The following is a 24,189-nucleotide window of genomic DNA, read 5'->3' as shown; positions in this document are numbered from 1 at the left end:
TCCTTAAAATCTCATGGGGACAAGTCTTGTTTTAATATCTGTGAGAAATAAGTCGGTGACTCAGTGAATCTCTCTGTCAGGACAGTCCAGGTAAAAGTAAATATGATTTTATCTTTCCAATTTAAAGCAAATATGATTAGGCTTTCAGGGGCAATGGGAATGAGAACAAGGTCAGAGGTCAACCACCATGAAATGAGTGGCTCAGGGTGGTACAAGTTTAAGCAGAGAATGAGGGTTGGGGGCTGCAGGTACTCTGCATATTGCAATAGCATTAACTGCTCTTTCATGACTCTAATATAGACCTTTCCTTTGCCTCTGACTGCTATTTATTATAGCTGTTCCATTCAAGAGATTGAATTCCTAATTCTTTTTTTAAAAAATTATTGTACCTTTTTATTGACAAAACATATGCATGGGTAATTTTTCAACACTGACCCTTGCACCCAATTCTGATTCAACTTGCCCCTTCCTTCCCTCCACCCCGTCCCCTAGATAGCAGACAGTCCCATACATGTTAAACATGTTAAAATATAATGTATTTGTACATATTTATACAGTTCTCCTGTTGCACAAGAAATATTGGATTTAGAAAGAAGGTAAAAATAACCTAGAAAGGAAAACAAAAATGCAAGCAAACAATAACAGAAAGAGTGGAAATGCTATGTTGTGGTGCACACTCATTTCCCAGAGTTTTTTCAATGTGTGTAGCTGGTTCTGTTCATCACTGATTAATTGGGTGAGTTCCTTATTCCCTAGCTCCTGCCTTAAATACTCTAATTTGATTTGATCAAAACTGCTCCAACAAAGCCATCAAAGTTTAGGGTCATCACTAGTCAAATTAACCCAATGTTAGCAGCAGAAGGGACAGTCAGAAGGGTATTTCTTATACATTTGAAAGGCACACGTTTGTTCTGAGAAGTGCCCCAAACTTCCCTTTTGTCTTTACCACACATCTGTCCCATTTTAAATGTGAACACTCAAAGAAAATAATACCACTTAATTAACAAGTCGACATTGTACACAAACACAAGAACAGCTTAAAGGAATAAGACAATATAAAAACACAAATACAAATAACCCACACTGAGCTAGCAATTCACTTAGATTACAAGAGCAAACATTTCACAATTCTAAACGAGCATGCCATTAAACTACCCATTTCATCTGGTTTCAACCACACAAAACTAACCACAGGAGCAATTCTTACATAAATAAAGCTTACAGAAAATGAACCTTGCAGTCCATAGCCGAACTTGCATTTATAAAAGAGAAAAGATGCATGCAAAAGCCAATCCATGTGCAAAAACAAATCAGGTCTTATGAAACTGATCACTTAAAGACAAAAATGATGCCGATCATGCTTATTTTGGATGAAAATTCAGGGAAATGTGAAATGTATGAAAGTAAAAATAAAAACTTGTCTGTTTTCTACGAATTAACTGAATGCAAGTCAATGATAAATTTTTTTTGCCTTTTTTTTTTTTTTGCTGAGGCAATTGGGGGTAAGTGACTTGCTCAGGGTCATACAGCTAGGAAGTGTTAAGTGTCTGAAGCCAGATTTGAACTCAGGTCCTCCTGACTTCAGGGCTGGTGCTCTATCCACTGCACCACTTAGCTGAATTCTCAATTCTTGATTAATGATCAACGATGATCTTCTTAATTACATAAGGGATTTCTGGAATTAGGGTCTAAATGCAAAATGTTTCCTAGAGGTTTCAGTCAAGAACAGAGGGACATATTCTTGGAATTAACTAGGAAGAAAAGGATTTTTTAATAACAAAAGGCCTTTCCTGCTACCTTCAAGTCCAAGCTGAAGGAAACCTTTCTCAACCTTCTTTAATGCCTTCCCTGAAGATTGCTCCAAATTAATCCTGTCTATATCCGGTATGTATATAACCATTTGCATATTGTCTTTCCCATTAGACTGTCACCTTCCTGGGGAGGAGATACCAGTTTGTTGCTTTTCTTTGCATCCCAAACAATTAGCACAGTGTTGGGTATACAGTAGGTACTTAACTGCTTCTTGATGTCCTGACTATTGGTGCTTCTCCACTCCACAGGCTAGGATATAACATTGCAGTGTATCCAGAGGTCCACGTTTACAACTTTGCTCTAGGATGAAGCCACATTCTGCTAGAGAATAAACATGGGAAGATTTAAGTTAGAAATGTAACTTAAGGTCTGTAGAATCCATTAAGCAACTAGTTTTATTTTAGTAGCTTTTTGAAAAGAGTATTTCTTAGGGTGATGGAGTAGGATCTACTAAGTCCTATTTGGGCTCAGAAAAGTACAGGCAAGGACATTTCACTCTCAGGAACACGTTCCCACTTTAAGCAACCCTGAACAGTTTCTGAGAGGAAGAAATGGCTCACAGGAAAAGACTTACTTCCCCGAGGCAACCATGGACAGCTCCCAAGAGAAGGAGATGGCCCACAGGTTCAGGCTTCCCCAAGGCAACCATGGACAGCTCCCAAGAGAAGGAGATGGCCCACAGGTACAGGCTTCCCCCAAGGCAACCAGGGACAACTCCTGAGAGAACAAGATGGCCCACAGGTAAAGGCTTCCATTTTCTCGCTGGCTCCCTAAACCAAAAGGAGAACTTCACTCTGTTCTCCTCTGCCTTGTCTTCTGAACAGAGAAGGGATGCTCAGAGGGCTGAGATTAGGCTCTTCTTCTCTTGTACATGTGTCATAAAAGCTGGTTCCTGAGTTCCCTCTTGACAACAGCCTCCAACAGTCTCCTCACTAGAAACCAATAAAGGATTGCTCATTTTCTTTACTAAGGTGTCCCATGAAAGAATGGACTTTTCTCTTGTCAAGGCCAATGCCCTGAATGTGTCTTAGATCTCACCCCCTTCCACCTTCTCTGTGCAGTTTCTCCCTAGTCATTCCCTCCAGAAATTAATTCCTCTATATCTCCTGGTTGCTTCCTAGCTGCCTACAAACACACCCTCCACATTCAGTTCTGAAAAACAAATCTAAATTGGCCCTGACCCTACTCTTCCCTTCAGCTGTCCTCTGTTTATAGGCAATCTCCTGGACAGGACTATTTGTGTTTATGACTTTCTCTACTTTTCACTCATTTCCCCTCTTCTTTCTGGCTCCTGACATCCTCACTCCATTGAAACTGTTTTCTCCAAAGTTGTCAGTTATCTCTTTTCTCCTCAGTGAAATCTCTTTTTTGATCTTCATCCTTTTTGAGTTCTTTCTCCTGCCCTGAATGCTATTGACCAATCCCTCCTCCCAGTTGGTCTCTCTTCTCTGGGTTTCTGTGATTGTGTTGCCTCTTGGCCCTCCTCCCAACCATCTCCTAAGTCATTTTTGCAGGATAGTCATCCATATCACATTCTTAACCTGTTTGCTGCCTAAGACTCTCTGTGGTGCCTTCTTTTCTCTTTTTAAACTCTTAGTGATCTCATTAAGTGTTCATTTTGCCTCTCCATGCACATGATTCCCAAGTCTATGTAACCAACTTCAATCTCTTTGCTGAGCCCTAGAGCCCCACCACTAACCATTAGTTTGACAGTTCTATTTGCATGTTTGTGGCCATCTCCGAGTCATGTTAGACAAAATAGACTTATTGTCTCATGTCACAATAATGTGTCTTATTATTATTTCTTTGGAAGGCACCCCAGGCACCTAGATTCAGCATCTCAGGGTCTTTCTCCACATGATCCCCTATGTCAGTCAGTTACCTATTTTGTTCAGTTCTCATCCCATTACATCTCTCTCAGCCATCCCCATCCTATCATTCACCCAGTTCCAATTCATAGTTAGTTCATTTCCTAATCATCTCTCCCCTGGATAACTGCAGGAGACTCCTAAATGGTCTCCCTGCTGCAGGTACATCATCCTCTCTTCAAACCATTCTCCACAGTTTCTAAAATGGCATTCCTTTAGCCTAAGCATTCTTCATGTTTCCTGTCCCCCCCAGGTTTAAAATCTTATTTTCAAATTCAATTTTATTTTTTTTCCAGCTTCAAATTTCCCCCCATTTCTTTCCATCCACCACCCAGTGAGAAAGCAGGAAAAACAAAGCTCATTATAATATGTATAATCATGTAAAACAAATCCCCCATTTGGCCAGTTCAAAAGAAAATCTCTTTTGACCTAATTTCTGAGTCTACTCACTCTCTCTGGAAAGGGATAGCTTAATTCCTCATGAGTCATTTGGAATTGTGTTTGGATGTTGGGGTTTGATGCAAATTTCTGGGTTTCTCCTAGCTTTCTTCATCCTCTGTCTCTTCTGTCTGCTCTCTCTGATGTACTACCTGGTTTTCTTCTATATAACTTTTAATAAAGCTGGTCATATTGCTCAGGAACCTCAGTGAAAAGTGAAATACAGGCAAGAAGTGTGTCTGGTGGAATATAAAAATTGGCTGTACTAAGAAAAATGGGTTGGGATTCATATGTGGCTAATCATGCTTCTTTCTGACACTTAGTGAATATGAGACATGTTTGTCACTTGTGATCTTTGCTAAGAGGACATAACTATCAGACTCCCTATCCCTATGGAAGGAAGGGATGAAATCTCGACCAGTTGCACAAGGACAGGTAAGGATAGATGACATGTCTTTTGGGGACTGTGCCAGGTCAAGATGCTTGGGCTTACAGATAACATTCAGATGGCCCAGAGGCTAATGGTATAAATGATAAACTTAAAAAAATTAACTGGGGAAAGTGGGGTGTGGGTATGATTACATTCTTTACCATAACTAAAAGACAGAAAAATTTGGTTTGAACATTTGGGACAGTAACACAGAATAGAATTTATTATTAAATAATGCTGAATAATTTTAATTTCCTTTCTCTGTTCCTCACCTTCTTCCTCCACTCTTCCCCTACCCCCTGGGATTACTAATTTCCATCAAAGCTTATCACAGACATTATTCCTCATGAATGCTTTTTCCTGATCTACTAGTTGCTAATAATTCCTCATAAAAGAAATCTGGATTTCTTTTATATACAATTTGTATATAAGGGATTATCCATTTGGATCTCAGCAAAGCTGACAGAAGGGACAGAAGGCAGAGAAATAGAACCAGCTGTCTTCTCAGTGTACTGTTTTCTTCTTGTAAATAAATCCATTCTTTGCCACGAACCTCATGCCTGTATTTATTGTGGTTTGAGGATTCTTTGACAAACCTGCCACTGGCCAAGGGGATCCCATTGCTGTTACGAATTCTCTCAACTCTCATTTCTGATACCTCATTGTGTACACACATATATTTTTTTTTCCTTGAGAAAACTTTTTGCACAACTGAGAATTTGAGCAGAGACAGAAGTTGTGTTATCCCTGTGTTCTCTACCCATGTGGTTCACTATCATTGTGTCTTTAAATTTATTCCCACTTTTTTACCCCTCAACTCCTCCAGGGACTTTTGTGTATTTGTTGGAGAGTGAATCCCAAAGTGTTTTGAGAAATATTCCATAAAGACTGATTATGAAAAGGTGATGCAAATCATTATTGATCAGAGAAATGCAAATTAAGACAATTCTGAGATACTGATAAGGTTTAGATTTGGGGTACCCAAATGAAATTAGGGTTCTGGTGGTCAGGGAGTTAAATGAGGTCTAATGGTGGCGCAAGATCCTCTGTAAAGGAATTTGCAGACCCAAAAACCTAGATTGATAAAAGAGGTTTATTATGGGGATTGTAAGTAAGATTCTGGTTAAGGAAATAGGTGAGGATAAAGAGAAGAGGGCCCTGGAAACAGTATTCCAGTAAGCAGAAGCTCCTGTAGGTGTCAAATATAGAACTTGCATGTTTGGAACCTCTGCAAAGAGAGGGTTTTAGTTTGGCTCTTTTATAAGAGGGGGTTTTGGCTACAAGCTGAAGGGGGCTTGTGTGTGGAGTCCCAAGTTGGCTCCTCAATGTGTTTCAACCAGGGCTAGAATTTGAATCGAATTCAATGGGTTTTGGGACTGAGCCAATCCTACCCAGATAATAAAGATGAAACTGTTTGTGTTTGGGGTGGATTTTCAGTTTTAGGGTCCCCTCTTCAATACCACTACACACCTCTCAGATTGGCTAGGATGACAGGAAAATATAATGATGAATGTTGGAGGGGATGTGGGAAAACTGGGACACTGATACATTGTTGGTGAAATTGTGAACGGATCCAACCATTCTGGAGAGTAATTTGGAACCATGCTCAAAAAGTTATCAAACTGTGTATACCCTTTGATCCAGCAGTGCTACTACTGGGCTTATATCCCAAAGAGATTTTAAAGAAGGGAAAGGGATCCACATGTGCCAAAATGTTTGTGGCAGCCCTTTTTGTAGTGGCTAGAAACTGGAAACTGAGTGGATGCCCATCAATTGTAGAATGGCTGAATTAATTGTGGTATACTCATGTTATGGGACATTATTGTTCTGTAAGAAATTACAATAGAATGATTTCAGAAAGGCCTGGAGAGAGTTACATGAACTGATGCTGAGTGAAATGAGGAGGACCAGGAGATCGTTGTATACTTCAACAACAATGCTGTATGATGATCAATTCTGATGGACATGGCCATTTTCAACAATGAGAAGAACCAAATCAGTTCCAATAGAGCAGTAATGAACTGAACTAGCTACATCCAATGAAAGAACACTGGGAAATAAGTGTGGACTGCAACATGGCATTTATATTCTTTCTGTTATTTTTTGATTGCATTTTTGTTTTTCTTCCCAGATTATTTTTCCCCTTCTTTCTAAATCCGATTTTTCTTGTGCAACAAGATAATTGTATAAATATGTATACATATATTATATTTAACATATACTTTAACAGATTTACCATGTATTGGACAATTTGCCATCTGGGGGAGAGCATGGGGGGAAGACGGGGAAAAGTTGGAACAGAAGTGTTTGCAAGGGTCAATGTTGAAAAATTGCCCATGCATCTGTTTTATCAATAAAAAACTATAATAATAATAATAATAATAATAATAATAATAATAATAATAAAAAGATTGGTCATGATATGCCTTTGAATAAATATCTCTCCCCAAAAGTTAGAAAATTCTTTTTTTTCTTTTTTTTTGATTATGAAGGAGAAGCACACTGATGGGACATTTAACTTGTTAATGGTGGGGAGTAGCTACTCTCAGGGTTGTTCATTGAACCAGAGATAACAGTCTCTCCCTCTGGGTATCCAACCTGACAGTTGTAGTGTGAGATAGGACAGTAAGATATTGGAGATACTGCTATATAATTATTTATATGACAGGGAGTTTTGCTTTCAGGACCACAATTCATCTGAGATAGTCACCAAATAAGGATTCCCGGATAATAAGGCATGGAGATATATATATAGAGAGAGAGATGTCTAGCTCTTTGGAGAGCCTCAGGATCAGTCAGAGTCAGGATCAGTCAAAGTCCTTGGTCTTTAGGAGAAGTGAAGAAGGCAGCAAGCTTGTCAAATGTGGAACCTGACTCTGGAGTCTGGACCTGAAGTTTTTCCCTGCCCAGCACCCTGTGGCAGAGAGACTCTGACCCTCTCCCTCTGCCCTCCAATCCTTGCCTACAATTACCTCACCACACATTCAGCAATTGCCATCGTGAGGAGAGCCATCACATCACCACTTCATATAGAACCATGATCTCCCACTGAGTGGGTAATTAGCCTTAAGTGCTCTGCTGCTCTGGATTCAAGTGCACCTTTTCAGAGTTCTAGCCCTCTCTCTCTCTCTCTCTCTCTCTCTCTCTCTCTCTCTCTCTCTCTCTCTCTCTCTCTCTCTCTCTCTGTATATATATATATATATACATATATATATATATATGTATATATATATATATATATGTATATATATATATATATATTTTTTTTTTTTTCCCTGAGGCAATTGGAGTTAAGCGACTTGCCCAGAGTCACAGATCCAGGAAGTGTTAAGTGTCTGAGGCCAGATTTGACCTCAGGTCCTCTTGACTTCAGAGCTGGTGCTCTACCCACTGCGCCACCTAGCTGTTCAGATGGATATATTTTTAATAGTTTCAGTTCTTTTTTATTTTGAACTTAAAGACTAAAAAGCGAGCATTTGTACTCTCACAGCAGAACCAAAAAAGAGGATTCTTTATAAAACTATGAATCTCTTTTATTGTTTGTATTTTTAAAAAATAAAAGTATGCAATACATTTTGCACATTGTTTTCAAAGCTGACCTGCTTGCCCACACTTCCTTCTGATCTCCTGTTTTTTCCCTCTCTACCTTTTAAACCTTGGAATCACTACTGCAATAAAGAGGTTTCCCTCACCCCTTCCTCTTTCCAAACCCTTCTCCCAAAGAGAAAACTTAGAGAAAGGAAAAACAACAACTTTGTAACAAGGAAGTCAAGTGGGACAAAGGATCCCCCCGAGAGCGAATGCCTGTCCTTTTCAGTACCCGGTGTCCACCACCTCTCTACCAGCACGTGGAGCCCTTCACCTGGCCTCCTCGGGAGTCCTGCTTGGCCACTGCCCTGGTCAGAATTCTTTGCTCTTTCACTGTTACTTTTCTTTATAAAATTGGCACACATTGTTCTCTTGTTTCTGCTCACTTTGCCTGCCCATTATCTACTCGGTTCTCTGAAGTAATTTCTTAGTTTTCATGATGCAAACAGATTTGATCAGACATGTCCGTACCCATTTCTCTGTGCAGCCACTGCCCGTGTATGGCCATGTCCTTAGCTCCTTCCCTTCCTCTCCGTCCCCCTCTCCTGACCCGCCCTTTTTTTTTTTTTTTAAATCCCCTCCAGTGTTCCTTTATCTTTATTTGCCTGTTTCCTAAAAGGTAACATGGGGGGGGGGGCACAATAGCCCCAGTAGTCCCTACTGTTATGAGGATCAGATGAGATCCTATTTGTTAGCCCTGAGTCTGGCACACAGTAGGCGCTTAATTAGTGCTTGTTTCCTTCCTCCTGTTCCCCTCTTTTCCTCTCCTGCTCCTCTGGCCAGGCAGTTGGGCGCTCTGACCTCTGTCACACAGCATCTCGTCCCACTTCCCGTGTACTGAAAACTGTCCACTGAGGGCAGGACCGTGGCCGGGGCTAGTCAGTGTCGGGGCCGCCGGGAGGCTGAGCCGGGCCGCAGAGGCACGCGCCAGCGGAGGAAAGGCCGGTCTGCGCCAGAGCCGGGGGAGGAGCCCGCCCCGGGCCCGGGTCCTCCCCGCCCTTCCCCTGGGGGCGAGCAGGGCTCCCCGCGGCTCCCGACTGGGGAGGGCAGAGGCTGGCGGGGGAGGGGCTCCCGGGCAGCGCTCAGCGCAGGGCCGCGTAGAGGCTGGGCGCCGCGGGTCCGGAGGGGGGAGGGTCCTGCGCCCCCGCCCCGAGACTGCGGAGGGTCAGCTGCGCGTAGGTCACTTGCTGAGGGTCTTCCCCGGTGGGAGCCTGGCCGGAGGGGAGGGGGGGCTGAGCAGGGGGAGGATCCTGACCCCCGCCCCCCGGCTGCGTGTGAGCGTGGGGAAGCCGCCCCCTCCTCCCTCCCCCCTCCCCCCCAGAGCTGAGAGACTCACGGCAGTGTCCTCCGGTCTGGCCTCTTCTGTCTGTCTGCCATCCTCCACAGCAGCGTCTGGAGGCAGAGGCGAGGGGGGGGGGGGAGGGGGGGTCAGGACCCCGGCTCCGCCCAGGCCCAGCCTTTCCCTCTGACCCCCCAGCCCCTCCCGCCCTGCCCCCCACTCACACAGTCTCTCCTCCATGGGGGTCGCAGCCGGGTCTGAGCTGGGGAACAAGAAGGCAGAGTGAGGGCGTCTGGGAAGGGGGGGTGGGCTGGGGGAGGGTCTGGGAAGGGGGCGGTGGCGGTGGGGGAGGGTCTATCTGGGGCTCCTACCTCTTGGGGGTCTTCTTGACCTCTCTGCTCCCATTGCCTGTGGGGAGACTCGGGTCAGCCTTCCCTGAGGCTCAGGCCCTCCGCCCGGCTGCCCCCAGCCCCAAGAACTCACTGATTCTGGCCCGATGCCGGCGACAGCAGAGGAGGAGGAGGAGGAGGAGGAAGAGCAGGATGAGCAGCGCTGAGACGCCCAGCAAGATGCTTGCATGTTTCTTGGAGAGACCTGGGAGGTCCCGGATGAAGACCAAGAAGGGGGAGGGTCAGAATGACCCTGTTCTTCGGGGAGCCTCGGCCCAAGGGAGGGGGACAGAACCCCGTCCTCAGGGAGGCCCCAGGCTTCTTAGGAATCCAGGCCTCCAGACTTTATTAAGCCTGCCCCGCCCCCCCTCACACCCAGAGCCCACAGGACAAGACAGAGCAGCCCCTGCCCCCCCCTCAATGGCAGGGGCTGGGGCTCCTAATGTCTGAGGTGGGGGAGGGCAGGAAAGTTTCCTTGGGGGGCTCCTGAGCTAAGGGTGGGGGGGCCTTTGCCTTGTCAGAGGAGGAGATGGGGGGGGGGACTGTGGGCAAAGGCCCAGAGGTGGGAGGAGAATCACTCAGTCAGAGTCAGAGATGGGGGGCCATGGGGGGTGAGCAGGCCTGACAGGGCTGTCGGGAATCCCCCAGTCACTCACCGAACAGCCAGTTCTGGCCTTCAGGGTTCTCAGTGTTAGTTTCTGTGGATGAGGAAGGGGCAGGGTCAGGGCCTGGGCGGGGGAGCCCAGAGAGGCCCGGAGGGAGCCCCTGGCGGGAGCCCCAGCTCTGCCCGGACTTGCTGCCTGTGGGAGTGGGACAAGAGCCTCCCTTCTCTGGTTCTCACTTTTCCATCTGGGAAATGGGCCCGTGGGCTCATGACTTCTGCTGTCTGGCCAGTTGTGAGGTTTGGTGCTCCCGTGGTGCCTGAGAGCCCTCTCCTAGCTGCTGCCTGAGCACTGGGGGCCGGGCTTGTGGCGATGCTCCCTCCCCCCTTCCCGCGTCTACACCCCAGGTGTGCTTTGCCCTCCTCAGCCCTGGGCCCAGGAGACATATTGTCATGTGGGAGACCGGCACAATGGGCAGTGGGAGATGGGGAGGAGTAAGAGGGCCAGGGAGCAGAGGCCCGGGGTCTGCCTTCTCTGAGCCCCACCCATTGTCAGGCCCTCCTCCCCCTCTCTGAGCCTCCTCCCCCCCAGCCCTCCTGGCCCCTGGGCAGGGCTCTGAGCAGGCAGCCTGGTGCCCCAGGACCAGGGAGGGATCTTAGGAGGGCTGGGAGGAAGGGGGAGGGGTCTCTCACCTGTGACCCTGAGCTCCAGGGGGTCACTGGGGGCTGACCACTCATGGGGGGAGCGACTCTGAAAGCTGAAGCATCGGTAAGTCCCTCCATGGGCAGAAGTCACAGCAGGGATGAGGAAACTGGCCTGAGAGCCCCGTCCATGGGGCTGGGCCGTGGCCTGGGTGATCTGTGCTCTGTCCTTGTACAGGACAAACCAGTCATGGAACAGCTGGGAATGGCACTGGAGGGTCACATTGTGTCCCGGGGCCACCGTGGAGTTGGGCCAGGCTGACAGAGAGGGTGGATAATATACGTCTGGGGGAAACAGAGGCGGAGGTTAGGGCTCTAAGGCTTCTCTTTCAGGGTGGGGCAGATCCAGTTAGAGCCAGGATGAAGCTGGAGATTTAGATCATCTCTGGAAGAAAGGAAATCTGAGAGAGAGAGAGAGAGAGAGAGAGAGAGAGAGAGAGAGAGAGAGAGAGAGAGAGAGAGAGAGAGAGAGAGAGAGAGAGAGAGAGAGAGAGAGAGAGAGAGAGAGAGAGAGAGAGACAGAGAGAGAGAAAGAGAGAGAGAGAGAGGAAAAAGAGAGAGGAAAAAGAGAGAGAGAGAGACAGAGAGACGCACAGAGAGAGAGACAGAGAGACGCACAGAGAGAGAGAGAGAGAGACAGAGAGAGACAGAGACAGACAGAGACACAGAGACAGAGACAGACAGAGACAGAGACAGACAGAGACACAGAGAGAAAATAGAGAAAACAGAGAGAGAGATACAAAGAGACACAGAAAGAGACAGAGACACACAGAGAGAGACACACCAAGAGAGAGAATAAGGGAGACAAGAAGACAGGGAGGGAGAGAGGAGAGAGATGGAGAATTGAGAGACGAATTTGGGTCAGTTCTGGGAAAGGAGCCATGGTCAGGGAGACTTGGAGTGGGGGCAGAGTTATGGCCGGTTATGACCCGTGTGGGCTGGCCATCGCCCCCAAAGCAGAGGCTGCTCTCACTGTGGCCCCTGGGCAGGTGCCTGGGATGGACAATAAGAGGCTTGGCTGGGATTCCTGGTTCCCTTCTATCCTGCCGTCCCGGGGCTACCCAGAGGAGACCCCCCCCTCCCTGTGCCCAGGTCTGAGCCGGGGGAGGGCACAGAGCAGCAGCAGGCCCCTCTACTCCCCTCTGCCTTTGGGAGGGTCAGAGCTGGGAGGGGGAGATGACTCACCAGCCCGTGCCCCCTCCCCGGGGAACCACCAGCTCTGTCTGGGCTCCTGGGCCCCAAGCTGAGCCTCCTGCCCCAAGATGGGACCTCACTGAGGCAGCTGGAGGTGCAGAGGCCAGAGCTCTTATCCTGGAGTCAGGAAGATCCTGAATTCAAGTCCAGCCTCAGACACTTTCCAGCAAGGTGATCCTAGGCTAGTCACTTCCTCCCTATTCGCCTCAGTTTCCCCACCTGTAAGATGGGATAGCATTCAGCTGGCAGAGTTATTGTGAGGCTCTCATGGCATAATAATGCAAAATGTTTGGCATACAGTAGGTGCTGCATAAATGCTGATTCCCTTTCCCCACTTCTAGCCCCAGGGAGAGCAGAGGCAGGGACAGGGTGGAGGAGGGAAGGGCAGGGTCAGAGGGCAGCTTGGGACCAGGCTGGGCTGGGGAGGAGCTCAGGGGCTGCCGGGACCCTGCACCGGCCCTGCCTGAGGCAGAGGGACCTGGGCTTCCTCACCTGTGGCCACCAGCTCCAGGGGGTCACTGTGCTCTGACCAGAAGAACGCTTTTCTGTAGCGGCAGGAGTAGGTCCCTGCATGATCTCGTATGATCCGGGGGATGGAAAACTCAACCTCAGCTTCCTCTGATTGCACAGAGTCAATAACTTTTAATTCATGTCCCAGATCTTTCTCCAGAACGTATCCAGCAGCCCCCGGTGACCCCCGGCACCTGAAGGTCACCCTGCTCCCTAGGGGCCCCAGTGAGCCATTCTCTGCCCTGAGGGAGGGTCTGGGGAGTGGGCCTGGAAGGAAATGAGAGCTGTCAGCTCCGGGGGATCCCCCTGCTCTGGGCCCCCCCAAACCGGGTCCCCCCTTCAAGCCTTGCCAGGGCAGCCCAGACCGCCCCCACCTCCCTCCCTGGGGGAGCTGTCTGCTGTGGGGGGAAGGGACTCACCCGCCTGCGCCCTCATCCTGTGGCCCAGACACAGCCCTGGCAGAGAGGAGCCTGATTACTGTGGGTCAGCGCCCGCACCCTCCCCGCCCAGCACCCCCGGAGCAAGGAGACAGAGCCGGCTCAGGGACCCCCCCGGGCCTCCAGCTCCCCCCTCTGACTTGCAGGCCCCTTTTTCCCCACAAAATGGAGTTGGGGGAGGGTTGGACCTGGGGCTCTGTAAGGTCCCCTCCATTGTGGGACTTCTTAGGACTCACCGAGGCACAGCAGGACAGAGAGGAGGGGGCGCATGGTGGTTCTGGGGGCAGGGGGGCCGCTGGCTGACCGGACCTGGGCACAGGACGTGAGCAGGGCTGGCTCTGAGGCTCCCAGACTCTGGGGCGCTTCACTTCCCCTTCCTCTCTGTGGGTGCTGCCTCCTTGTTGGCCCCGTGCTGTGGGGGAGGGGTGGGCAGTCACCTTGTGACAGATGGAACAATTCTTGCTAATTCTGGCCCCAGAACCTGGGAAAGATCCCCAGGGAAGCGGGAGGTGTCAGCCTCAAGGACCCCCTTTAGGCCCCTCCCAATTGGCAGGAGTTGGGCTCTGTGAATCTGACCCTGGTCCCCAGACCCGATCCTGCCCCCAGTCCTGGCTCTTTGGGACTGGGCTCCATCCCCAGCCCCGCAGAGTCTTCCTGGGTGCTGGTCTCTAAGGGGTTAAAGCTAAACCTCCAAATAAGGCGCTGATGGGGGGGCTGCTTGGGGAGCTGCTGCCTTGAGGGGGCAGGAGGGGGCGTATGTTCTGGAGTTTCCCCAAGAACCTGTTGGCTCCAGCCCATCCTCAGGCCTGCCTGGGCCTCTGCCTTCTGTGGATGGGAGCTCTTGGACTCCCAGCTTGCCCAGACAGGACGGTCAGGTCCCAGGACAGGCTTCTTACTCTGTGTCCCATTGTTTCTGAGCCGCCACCGGGCGTGTTCCTGGAAAACATTAGCCAGCTGCTGCCTCCCCAGTGTCACCGAACCAAATGGCATCAGTCAGCTCCCGGGATTCCAGCAGCGTTTCTCCAACTGTTCCAGAAGGAAATTCAAGGCGAAGGCTCTGCAAGTAGCAGGGACAAAGCCGCGGGGCCTTGGGGGCAGTGGTTCAGATGGAAAGAGCTTTCCTGGTGTGTGCCCCTCAGGCATCCGGCTCCTCCAGGACCAAAATCCTCCTGAGCCCTGAGGGCCGCCAGCCAATGCCATCACACCTGCCATGTTCCCTGTGCAGCCCCTTGGGGGGGAAGGGCTGAGCAGTGTGTGTATATGTGGGTTTACTAGAGCATGTGTAGGAGCACATGTGTATGTGTGTATGTGAAGGCATGGAGAGGAGTGTGTATGTGAGTGTGTATGTCTATGTGTAGGCATGTCAGTGTGTATATGTTTATGTGACTGTGTGCATGTGTGTGTTCTTGCGCCCGTGAGTGTGTGTCTGCCCACATTCAATCACATGGAAAAGGCAGCAGGCCCTTGGGGGGGAGCCCCTCCCCAAGAGCCACCTCTCCCCCCTCCCCTCATCTCAGGGACTTTGCCGAAGGAGCAAAGCTGCCGCCGCCTCAGAGTCGGACCCGGCTCTCCCTGGGCTCCCGCAAGGCCTTAGGACGAACTGACAGGCGGCCTCTGGAGGAGGCTTCTGGCTGGATGCTGTGAGGACCACATTAGCACCCATGGATAACGTAGAATCAGCCAGTCAGGATAAGCAAAAGTCCTTGGTCTTTATTCTTAGTCTTTAGGGGTAGGAGAGAAGGGAATGGACACAGGATCTCTTCCACCTTCTTCCTCCTCTAAGGCCAAAGTGACTCTGGCTTGTCTTCCTCCACCCCCTAGTCCCTCCCACAATTCTCTGTATTCACCAAACAATAGAGCCAGCACAGAATAGCCGGAAGGGCCATTTTCCAAGCATATTCTTATAGAGTATTGTCCAATCAGTAATTACCCTAAGTGCTTGGTTGTCTGTGCCTCAACTCAGAGTTTCAGCCCTTTACAGGACCCTCCCTTGCTGGCCCCCGAGGGGGCACCTGTATATATACTTAACCTGAGCTGATGACATTTATCAGTATTTGACATTTATCGATATTTAGTCTACTAGCTGGACCACTATATGCTTGATTAAGAAATCAGGAGATTTTGGGGAAACAGAAAGCTTTCATTCCAATCTTTTCAAACAGCAACAACCAATTAGATGCCTCCCCCTCCCCTTCTCAGTGCTCTCTTTTTTGTGATGTAATTTCTTATATAAATGCTTATGTATCTTTAGCCCTCCTACCATGAACTTTCTCTTTCTTATCTGGTGATGGGACGGCTCATCCTCTGGAGGTTTCCAATAAAGAACTTTTCTGCCTTCTACTGAGTGATCTCTGAGCAGTCATTTTGGGTAAGGGTCTCCTACATTCCTCACACCTGTAACAGAAATATAGCTCCCAAGAATTCTTTCCTTTTTACCTTTAATCCTTCTCTTGAGTTCTGTGTTTGGAGATCAATTTTTTTGTGAAATTCAGCTATATCATTGAATGTCCATCTTCTTCCCTGAAAGATGATGCTCATTTTAGCTGAATAACTTATTCTTAGCTGTAATCCCATTCCTTTGCTTTTTTGGAATATCAGATTTTAGGCCCTTTGATTGTTTAAGGTGGAAGCTACTAGTTCCTGGGTAATCCTAGTGGCTCCTCCGCATTTAAATTGTTTCTTTCTGACTGCTTGCAATATCTTTTCCTTGGTACAATAGTTCTGAAATTTAGCCATGATATTCCTTGGGGATTTAATTTTGGGGTCCCTTTCAGGACGTGATCGATGAATTCTTTTGATGCCTATTTTACCTTCTGATTCTAAAATATTAGGGCAGTTTTCTTTTAGGATTTCCCATAAGATAATGTCTAGGTTCTTTTTTTCATCATGGCTTTCAGAAAGTCCAACAATCCTTAGATTGTGTCTCCTAGATTTATTTTCTAGGTCAGTTGTTTTTCCTAGGAGATATTTCATATTATCTTCTATTTTTTCTTTTTTTGTCTTTTTTGGTTTTTGTTTGACTGATTCTTGAAGTCTTATTGAGTCATTCACTTCCATTTGTTCAATTCTAATTTTTAGTTTATTATTTTCAATTACCTTTTTTTAGCTCCTTTTGCAATTGACCAATTTATTTATTTTTTGTTTATTGCACTCTTTTTCCACTTTTTTCATTCCTTCCTGTAATGATCTCATTTCATTTCCCCATTTTTCTTCTAATGTTTCTTCTAACTCTCTTTTAAGATCCTTTATGTGATCTTTGAAGAAAGCCCTGTAAAATGGGTACCAGCTCCTGTCTCACTTTGGGGCTTCTTCTGGAGTTGCTTTGTTTTAAGAACCTCAGGATTTGAAGTCTATTCTTTTCTCTCTCCATAAAAGCTGTCTATGGTAAGAGTTCTTTTTTGTTTTTTACTCCTTTTTTTTTTTTTTTTTTTTTTTTTTAAGGCTTGAGGTCTGTTCAATGCAAAGGAGCAAAGCTACTTTAATTTGCCCTGGGGCAGTTCTGCTGATTGATTTCTGATCCTGTGTCTAGGTCCAGCCTTCTTCTGGGGCTCAGTGGTTTACAATTTGCCTTTAGTAGCAAATCTACCATGCCAGCTACTTATAACCAGGACAGAGTAGCCTAAGAGGTTCACAAATGATTTCTAGGTGCTTGGAACTGCAACGCTCTGACTTGCTCCTTGCTCCCTCTCCCTGTGCTATGGTCTGGGCTCAACAGACTGTCCCCCTGCACAGTTGAAACAGATCTGTTCTGAAGTTTTTCCAAGGTATCTTCTAGAAACATGTTGTACTCCAAATATTTGTGGATTCTTGGACCTCAAAACCACTTTAGAGGCTTAATCTGCTGTTGGTTTGAGAGAAGGTTAGAGGAGGTTAGAGTCATGTCTGCTCTCCACCATCTTGGCTCTGCCCCGGGAAGTCTCCAGGATCTCTTTAGCAGAGAGAGTTGGTGCAGCTCCCACATTATCCACAAGTATTTATTGAGCACCTACTATGTGCCAAGCACTGTGCTAAGTTAGGATAGTATCAAAGAAGGCCAAACCAGTCCTTGATCCTAGAAGCTCATGGTTTAACTAATGGGGGAGACAATAGGCTATGAACAAGCAATAGACCAGAGAAATTGGAGACAATAACATTAAGAGGCTTGAGAAAGGCCTGCAGCAGAAGATAGAAATTCAGCTGGGACTTGAAGGATCCCAAGGAACAAGGGAATTAGGGCTGATTGATTGAAGCATTTCTTTTTCCTTAGCATACTGGGAACTTCCACTGCCCCTCCCCCAGAGCTCTGGGGGCTTCTATTGCCCCTGCTCAGTGTTAGCTGTGCTCAGAGGAGATCAGAAGTCTCATCAGAGATCAGCAAAACCACCACCTTCCCCGAGTCTGGTTTGCACCAGACCTCATGCTATCAGAGGATCTGGCTTTCGAGGATTCTGTGTCTGCCACAATCAACAGTCATTTTGAGCTACACATCCTGTGCGAACTGGAGTTGTGTAGCCACTGGAAACCACACATCCTGACTGTGAGTGTTGCTGACCCTAGAACTCCTGGATCCAGATCTCTCCTCTATCTGGGACCCAATCCCCCTCACACACTTTGAGTCAGGGAAAGCTGCTGAATTACCTTTGGCTAAACTCAGTCTGCCCATCCTTCTTTTTCTTTCTGAAAAGGTTTCCCTCTCCCAGAATGGAAGACACCACTCAGAATCCCTAACATTTCTCCAAATTCTGGCTATTTTCTGTAATATTCCTCTCTAAAATATAATGTTCTCTGGGAGCAGATTTCCTGGGGGGCTTCTGGAGGCAGCCTTCCTTTCAGTTCAGTGTAATAATCACCCCAAATGCAGCCAGGAGTTAAAGTCCAAATTCTTTATTTTCTTTTTCCTTCACCTGGGCTCGGCTAACTTTTCTGGAGGCCTTCCGGATCTTGCTTTCAGTGTTTTCCACAGGACAGCCTGCCACCACTTCTCTGTCTTCCTCAGTTCTGCCCAACTGAATCCTGGCTTCTCAATCTCCCAGAGTCCATTCAGGTTGAGGCTCCTAGCTCATATATGCTCTCTTAAAGGTGTGGATCTTGTGGAACTGTAGTAAGTACCCTGCTAAACAACCATTGCCTCTATCAATCCCACTGACTTAGCATCTTGTAAGAATTCTAACAAGTTTCTCCCTCCTACATTCAGCCTTGGGTAAGTGCCTACTATGTGCCAGGCTCTGTCCCTCAAACTTCAGTTATAGTAAGACAGTTTAATTAGATTGGGGAAAATGCACCCAAAGAAATTCATCAGAATCAAGTGTGAAGGGCTGAAACTCTGAGCAGGTGCACTTGAACAACGGAGCACTTAAGGCTAATTACTTATTGGACAATACTCTATTAGCATATGCTTGGAAAATGGCCCTTCCCACTATTCTGTGTTGTCTTGATCTTGGTATATACAGAGAATTATAGGAGGGGTTAGAGGATGGAGTAAGACAAGCCAGGGTCACTTTTGGATGGGAGACTAAGAGGAGGAGAGGGTGTGGAAATCCTGTGTCCATTCCTCTCATTTCAACAAAGAATAAAGACCAAAGACTTTTGCTTATCCTGACTCCTGCTGATTCTAAAGTATCCAAGGTGCTAACTCGGTCTTCACAATCAAGTGGTCCTATAATCCGGGGCCCACATAGGTGAGATGATCTCTGCTCAATTAAAAAGTTGTCAGATCTCGGTTCTGCCTTCCAGGCAGTAGGGTCCTGATCCACCCACTTTCCCCCTTGGCTCTAAGAAGCAGTAGTATGCACAGTGGCCACACTCTAGTAAACCATTTTGCAAATGGGTCCAACCAGGTTGGGGGTAACCAAGAGGTCTCAAACCCTGTGGGGAGTTAGAGGACTCTCTACTCCAAGCATGTAAAGACTTCCCCTGGTAGAATGGATGAATGAGAATTGTTTATTCCAATGGCCACAAAGGCAAGTGAAGCAGGTGTTGTGGAGCACTTAGAGCTTGGTTAGACATCGAAGACCCCAAGGTCATCCACTGCATCTCAAGGCATCAGCAGTCCTCTTGACTCTGTCCTGCTATTGGACAGTGATGGCTCTGGAAGAGAGAGTGACACTAATGATTTCATGCAACTCTGCCTCACTTAAATCCACTTTATGCACGTTCCAAACGATGTCAACAAATAAGGTCTTCTCCAATCACTTGTGATTCCAAGCAGCGGTAACGGTAGCATGTGCAGTAAAGCCTTCTTGTTAGGGGGGCTAAAGCAGATTGAGGGGAACCTACAAGCCTCATCTGTTGGTGAATTAGGGGTGTGTCTCCCCAAGCGTTTAAAGACTTTCTCTTGTGGTTTTGGTGGATAAGAACAATTTGTTTCAAAGGTCATAGGGGTGGCTGAGACAGGCAATATCATGGAAGATGTCGAGGTGACCCACTGCATCCTGTGTCATCGCCAGTCATCTAGATGTCACACTGGATTATAAAATGATATCAAAACAATCTGTGTACTTATTAAGCAACAGGGGTAGATCAGTGAAAAAAGATTAGTTACACACTATATTATAGTAAAAAAAAAAAACCACAAAAAAGAAACACAGTATCTAGTATATGAGCTTTTAGAACAAAAGTGCATTACTTGACAAAAATTGCTGGGGAAACTGGAAAACAATACAGCAGAAACTATATGTAGATAGGCATCTTACATTGCACACCAAAATGAGGTCAAAATGAGTACATGATGGGGCAGCTGGTGGTGCAATGGATAGAGCACCAGTCCTGAAGTCAGGAGGACTTAACTTCAAATCTGACCTTAAATACTTAACACTTCCTAGCTGTGTGACCCTGGGCAAGTCACTTAACCCAATTGCCTCAGGGGAAAAAAAGGGTACATGATTTCCACATAAGGGGGTAATACTATAAACAATTTAGAGTGCATAGAATAGTTTATTTGTTAAATTTGTGGATAAAGAAAAGATTTAGAACTGAACAAGAGCCAGAGTATTATGATATTATGTAAAATAAAATATTTTGCACAAACTCCTCATGCAATCAGTTAATAGAAAAGCAGAAAACTGGGTGATTTTTTTTTTTTGCACAAATATCTCTGATGAAGTCCTTATTTCTCAAGTATATAGGAAACTGGGTCAAATTTATAAAATTACAATCATTGTTCAGTGGTCAAAAGATATGAAAAGGAAATCAAAGATAACTGTAGTCATGAAAAACTGTTTTAAATCACCATTGATTATAGAAATATAAATTAGAAGAACTCTGAGATACCACCTCACACCTATCAGATTGACTAACATAATGAACAAGGAAATTGAGAAATGTTGGAGGAGATGTGGGGAAAAATTGGGACACGAATACACTACTGATGTAACTGAACTATTTGAACCCTTCTGGAGAGCAATTTGGAACTATGCCCAAATGTCTATAAAGTTGTGCATAGCCCTTAATTCAGATATAGCAGAAATAGCCGAAAAAGGGGAAAAGAACCTATTTGCACAAAATATTCATAGTAGCTCTTTTTGTGGTGGTTAGGAATTGGAAATCAAGAGGTTGCCCATTACTTAAAGAATGGATAAACAAGCTGTGATATATGATTGTGGTTGAATATTATGATGTTATAAGCAGGGTGATTTCAGAAAAATTCTGAACTGAACTAAAGTGAAGTGAGCAGAACTAGGGGAATGCTACACAAGTAACAACAATGTATTTCAGTGAAGAACTGGGAATGACCTATTCTCAGCGATAAAATGATACAAAGGCAATCCTAAAGGACCCATAATGAAACATACTATCTTCCTTCAAAGAAAGCATGGATACTATTTGAATACAAACTGAAGCATGCTATTTTGTTTCTCAATAGTATTTTATTTTTCCCATTTCATATATAGTTTTCAACACTCATTTTGGTAAGATTTGAGTTCCATTTTTTTCCTCTCTCCTTCCTCCCCAAGAAAGCAAGTGGTCTGATATAGGTTACAGATGCAGTCGTCTTATATATATTTTCATATTAGTCATATTGTGAAAGAAAAATCAGAACAAAAGGGAAAAACCACAAGAAAGAAAAAGCAAACCAAGCTGAAAATAGTATGCTTTGATGCACTTTCAGACTGCAGAGTTCTCCTTCTAGATACAGATGGCATTTTTCACCCCAAGCCTAATGGAATTGTTTTGGATTACTATATTGATGAGAAGAACAAATTTCTAGGCTCTGCAGATTTTTTCCACAAACAAAAATCACCTTGAAATGAATTCAAAGTTGCAAAAATAAAAGAGTAAAGTGGTTGTCCTCCTAAGACAACCTAAGAGGACCTGAGAAAAGAGGCCCTCCAGGGGTAGAGAGCAGCTTGATATGAGTGAAGTATGGACACCTCCAGGCCAACTCTACTGAATCAACAGCAGGCCTTGGATCAGTCCACCAGGAAGTGGACACACCTCAAGAAAGTTCACCTCAATTTTTATCTCACTCATGGCCTCAAGAAATTTCACCTTATGAACTTTCATCCCACAGAAAATTTCACCTGACAAACATTCATCAAATGAAAGCAGAATGTTGAGTGATGGAAGATTGAAGGGCCTCCTCCATTGTTTCTAGAGGACAGGCCTAGTGGTATTAACTAGAACTTATCCTGGGATGTGGTTATAGACAGGGAGGAGCAAACATATCCCCTGTGTCTGAATGTATCACAGGGAGTAAGAACAGTTTGGGACAGCGAGGCTGGGGGCCCCAATTATGGCTTAGGGAAGAAGTAGAGTCCCTGAGGTTGAGTTTCTGGACAGAAAAGAACAGAAATGAAGACCTAAGGCCTAAGGTGACATTATCCACAACTTGGAATTAAAACTTGATCATGATAATAAGTTGCTAAAACTTAAATAAAGCAAAACAATATTTTTAAAAATGAGTAAGCAAAGAAAAAAAGAATTCAACCATACATAGCTACTTTGTTGTAAAAGAAGATCTTTATTTATATTCAGGGGAAGATCTTGAGGTTAAAAAAAGTTATTCCTACTCCAATGAATAATGTCAAAGGGTCATAAGCTCAAAAAGAGGTCTTAGAGGAATCTAAAAAAGAATTTAAAAACCAAATAAGGAAGATTAAGGAAAAAATAGTGCGTATGTGGGTAAGTCCAAGAAAATTATGATAAAAATTAATCCTAAGGAAGAAATTAAAGATCCTCCCGGGACAACTAAAGAAGATTGGAAGAAAGATCCCAGGATAAAGGTTTCGCTGGTATGAAGGGTAGACACCTCCAGGCTAGCTCCACCAAAACAGGAAATGGGAAGCTTTGAGGTAGCCTCAGACCAAACTGCAGGAACCACAGCATATGAACTTGGTCTGTGTCCTGGCAGAATGAAGGAACCTCTGCTAATAAAGAATGCAGAGCCTGCTGAGATGCAGCTCTGGGGAAGAAGGGACCAGAACATGCTCATGAGTGCAGAAGCAGTGAGTCAGGGAGGCTGCAGACACTTTCAGGAGGGTGGAACTTTTGGTTTTGGTTTTGGTTTTGGTTTGATTCTATGGCAGAGGGGCAAAAATGATGTGAAACCAGAGGCATCATCTCCACTCACCCCAGGATTAGAGATGATTACACTAACAAATTCTTATTTTATTTTATTTTAAATTATTTAATTTATTTAAATTATTTATTTAATAATAATAAATTAAAATAAAATTAAATAATAATAAATAATAATTTAATAAATTTTATTTATATTATTTAAAATTATTAAAAATTTAAATTATTTTAAAATAAGCAGGCAAAGCAGAACAAACCCAATCATAGAAAGTTACTATGGGAATAGGAAAGAGTGGGATTCATCTGCAGAGGAGGATAACAAAGTAAAAAAAAAAAAAGTCTTTCCTACCCCAAAGATTGATTTTAAATAGTTACCTACTCAAAAATAATTCTTAAAAGAACTCAAAAAAGACTAAAACCAAATAAGAGAGATTGAGGAAAACAAAAAAAAAAAAATCTAAGAAAAACAAGACAGTCATGACAAGAAAATCAACCAATTAGAAAAGGAGATTGCATCTTAAAGAAGAAAATGATTCTTTGAAAATTATTATTGGGCAAGGGGAAGACAGTGGAGGTATGAGAGACCAAGAAATAACAAAACAGAAAAATCAGAAAGAGAATGAGAAGCATAAGAAAAACAAGAGATCTGGAGAATAGATTAAAAAGAGAAAATATAAGAATAATTATACTATATGAAAGCTATGACTTAAAAAGAACCTTGACACAAAAATAATTAAAGAAAATTGTCCTGAAATGATAGAACAGAGAAGAAAGTAGAAATAGGAAAAAACCCAAACATCTTCTCCTCAAAGAGATCCTACAAGGAAAATATATAGAAATATCATTGCTAAAAATTGAAATTTCCAAATTAAAGAGAAATTTTTACAAGCAACAACAATCAATCAATTCAAAGATGCTGGAACTACGATTGGAATTGCACAGGATTTATCAATGGCTACAATAAAAGACCACAGGTCCTAGAATATTATATATCAATAATAAAAAAACCTAGGGTGGCAGCAGAAAATATTGTATCCAGCAAAACTAAGTATAATATTGAATGGGAAAAAGGACATTCAATGAACTGTCATATTTTCTGGATTTTGTCTCAAACTTGAACTCAGTAAAACATTTAGTTTATAAGAGCCAACATCAAAGATCAATTTTAAGGGATTCATTAAGGACAAACTGTTTATGTTTTACTTGTGAAAATGTAAAACATATGTCTAAGATTGACAGTAATTTGTAGCAGAAAAGAAAAATTGAGATAGAGTTGAGTATGATGTGACTCTAAAAAGCAAAACCATCTAGGAAAAACTAAAAATAACACTTATGCTATATACATATATATATATATATATATATATATATATATATATATATATATATATATATATATATATATATGGTGTGAGAGCAAGAACCAACACAGAAGAATTAGATGGG

At 44.9% G+C, this 24,189-nt stretch overlaps 1 protein-coding gene across 2 annotated transcripts; it reads right to left on the bottom strand.

Moving 5' to 3' along the window:
• Window positions 1-395: 395 nt before the first annotated feature.
• On the bottom strand, window positions 396-13,600 carry LOC141565071 (platelet glycoprotein VI-like). 2 transcript variants are annotated; one of them, XM_074308093.1, is made up of 10 exons: window positions 13,485-13,600; window positions 13,231-13,266; window positions 12,794-13,078; window positions 11,099-11,392; window positions 10,461-10,502; window positions 9,899-10,009; window positions 9,787-9,823; window positions 9,640-9,677; window positions 9,473-9,528; window positions 396-2,133 (listed from the first exon to the last, which is right to left on the bottom strand). In XM_074308093.1, exons 1-10 carry the CDS (start codon window positions 13,516-13,518, stop codon window positions 2,113-2,115), a joined length of 954 nt encoding a protein of 317 aa, XP_074164194.1. In that variant the 5' UTR covers window positions 13,519-13,600; the 3' UTR covers window positions 396-2,112. The 2 variants fall into 2 exon arrangements, with proteins under 2 accessions (XP_074164194.1, XP_074164193.1); XM_074308092.1 differs by lacking the exon at window positions 396-2,133 and adding an exon at window positions 9,110-9,347.
• Window positions 13,601-24,189: the final 10,589 nt, after the last annotated feature.

This window comes from Sminthopsis crassicaudata, chromosome 3 (assembly GCF_048593235.1).
Source record: "Sminthopsis crassicaudata isolate SCR6 chromosome 3, ASM4859323v1, whole genome shotgun sequence".
Classification (NCBI taxonomy): domain Eukaryota; kingdom Metazoa; phylum Chordata; class Mammalia; order Dasyuromorphia; family Dasyuridae; genus Sminthopsis; species Sminthopsis crassicaudata.
This window is presented reverse-complemented; position numbering and strand designations above follow the sequence as displayed.

Excerpts from the sequence above, each read along its gene's own strand:
- LOC141565071 (XM_074308092.1), bottom strand. The coding sequence starts at position 13,518 with ATGCGCCCCCTCCTCTCTGTCCTGCTGTGCCTCG. Across the intron at positions 13,079-13,230 it reads CAGGATGAGGGCGCAGGCGG|GCCCACTCCCCAGACCCTCC; the intron begins GTGAGTCCCTTC and ends ATTTCCTTCCAG. Across the intron at positions 9,824-9,898 it reads CCGGCATCGGGCCAGAATCA|GCAATGGGAGCAGAGAGGTC; the intron begins GTGAGTTCTTGG and ends GTCTCCCCACAG.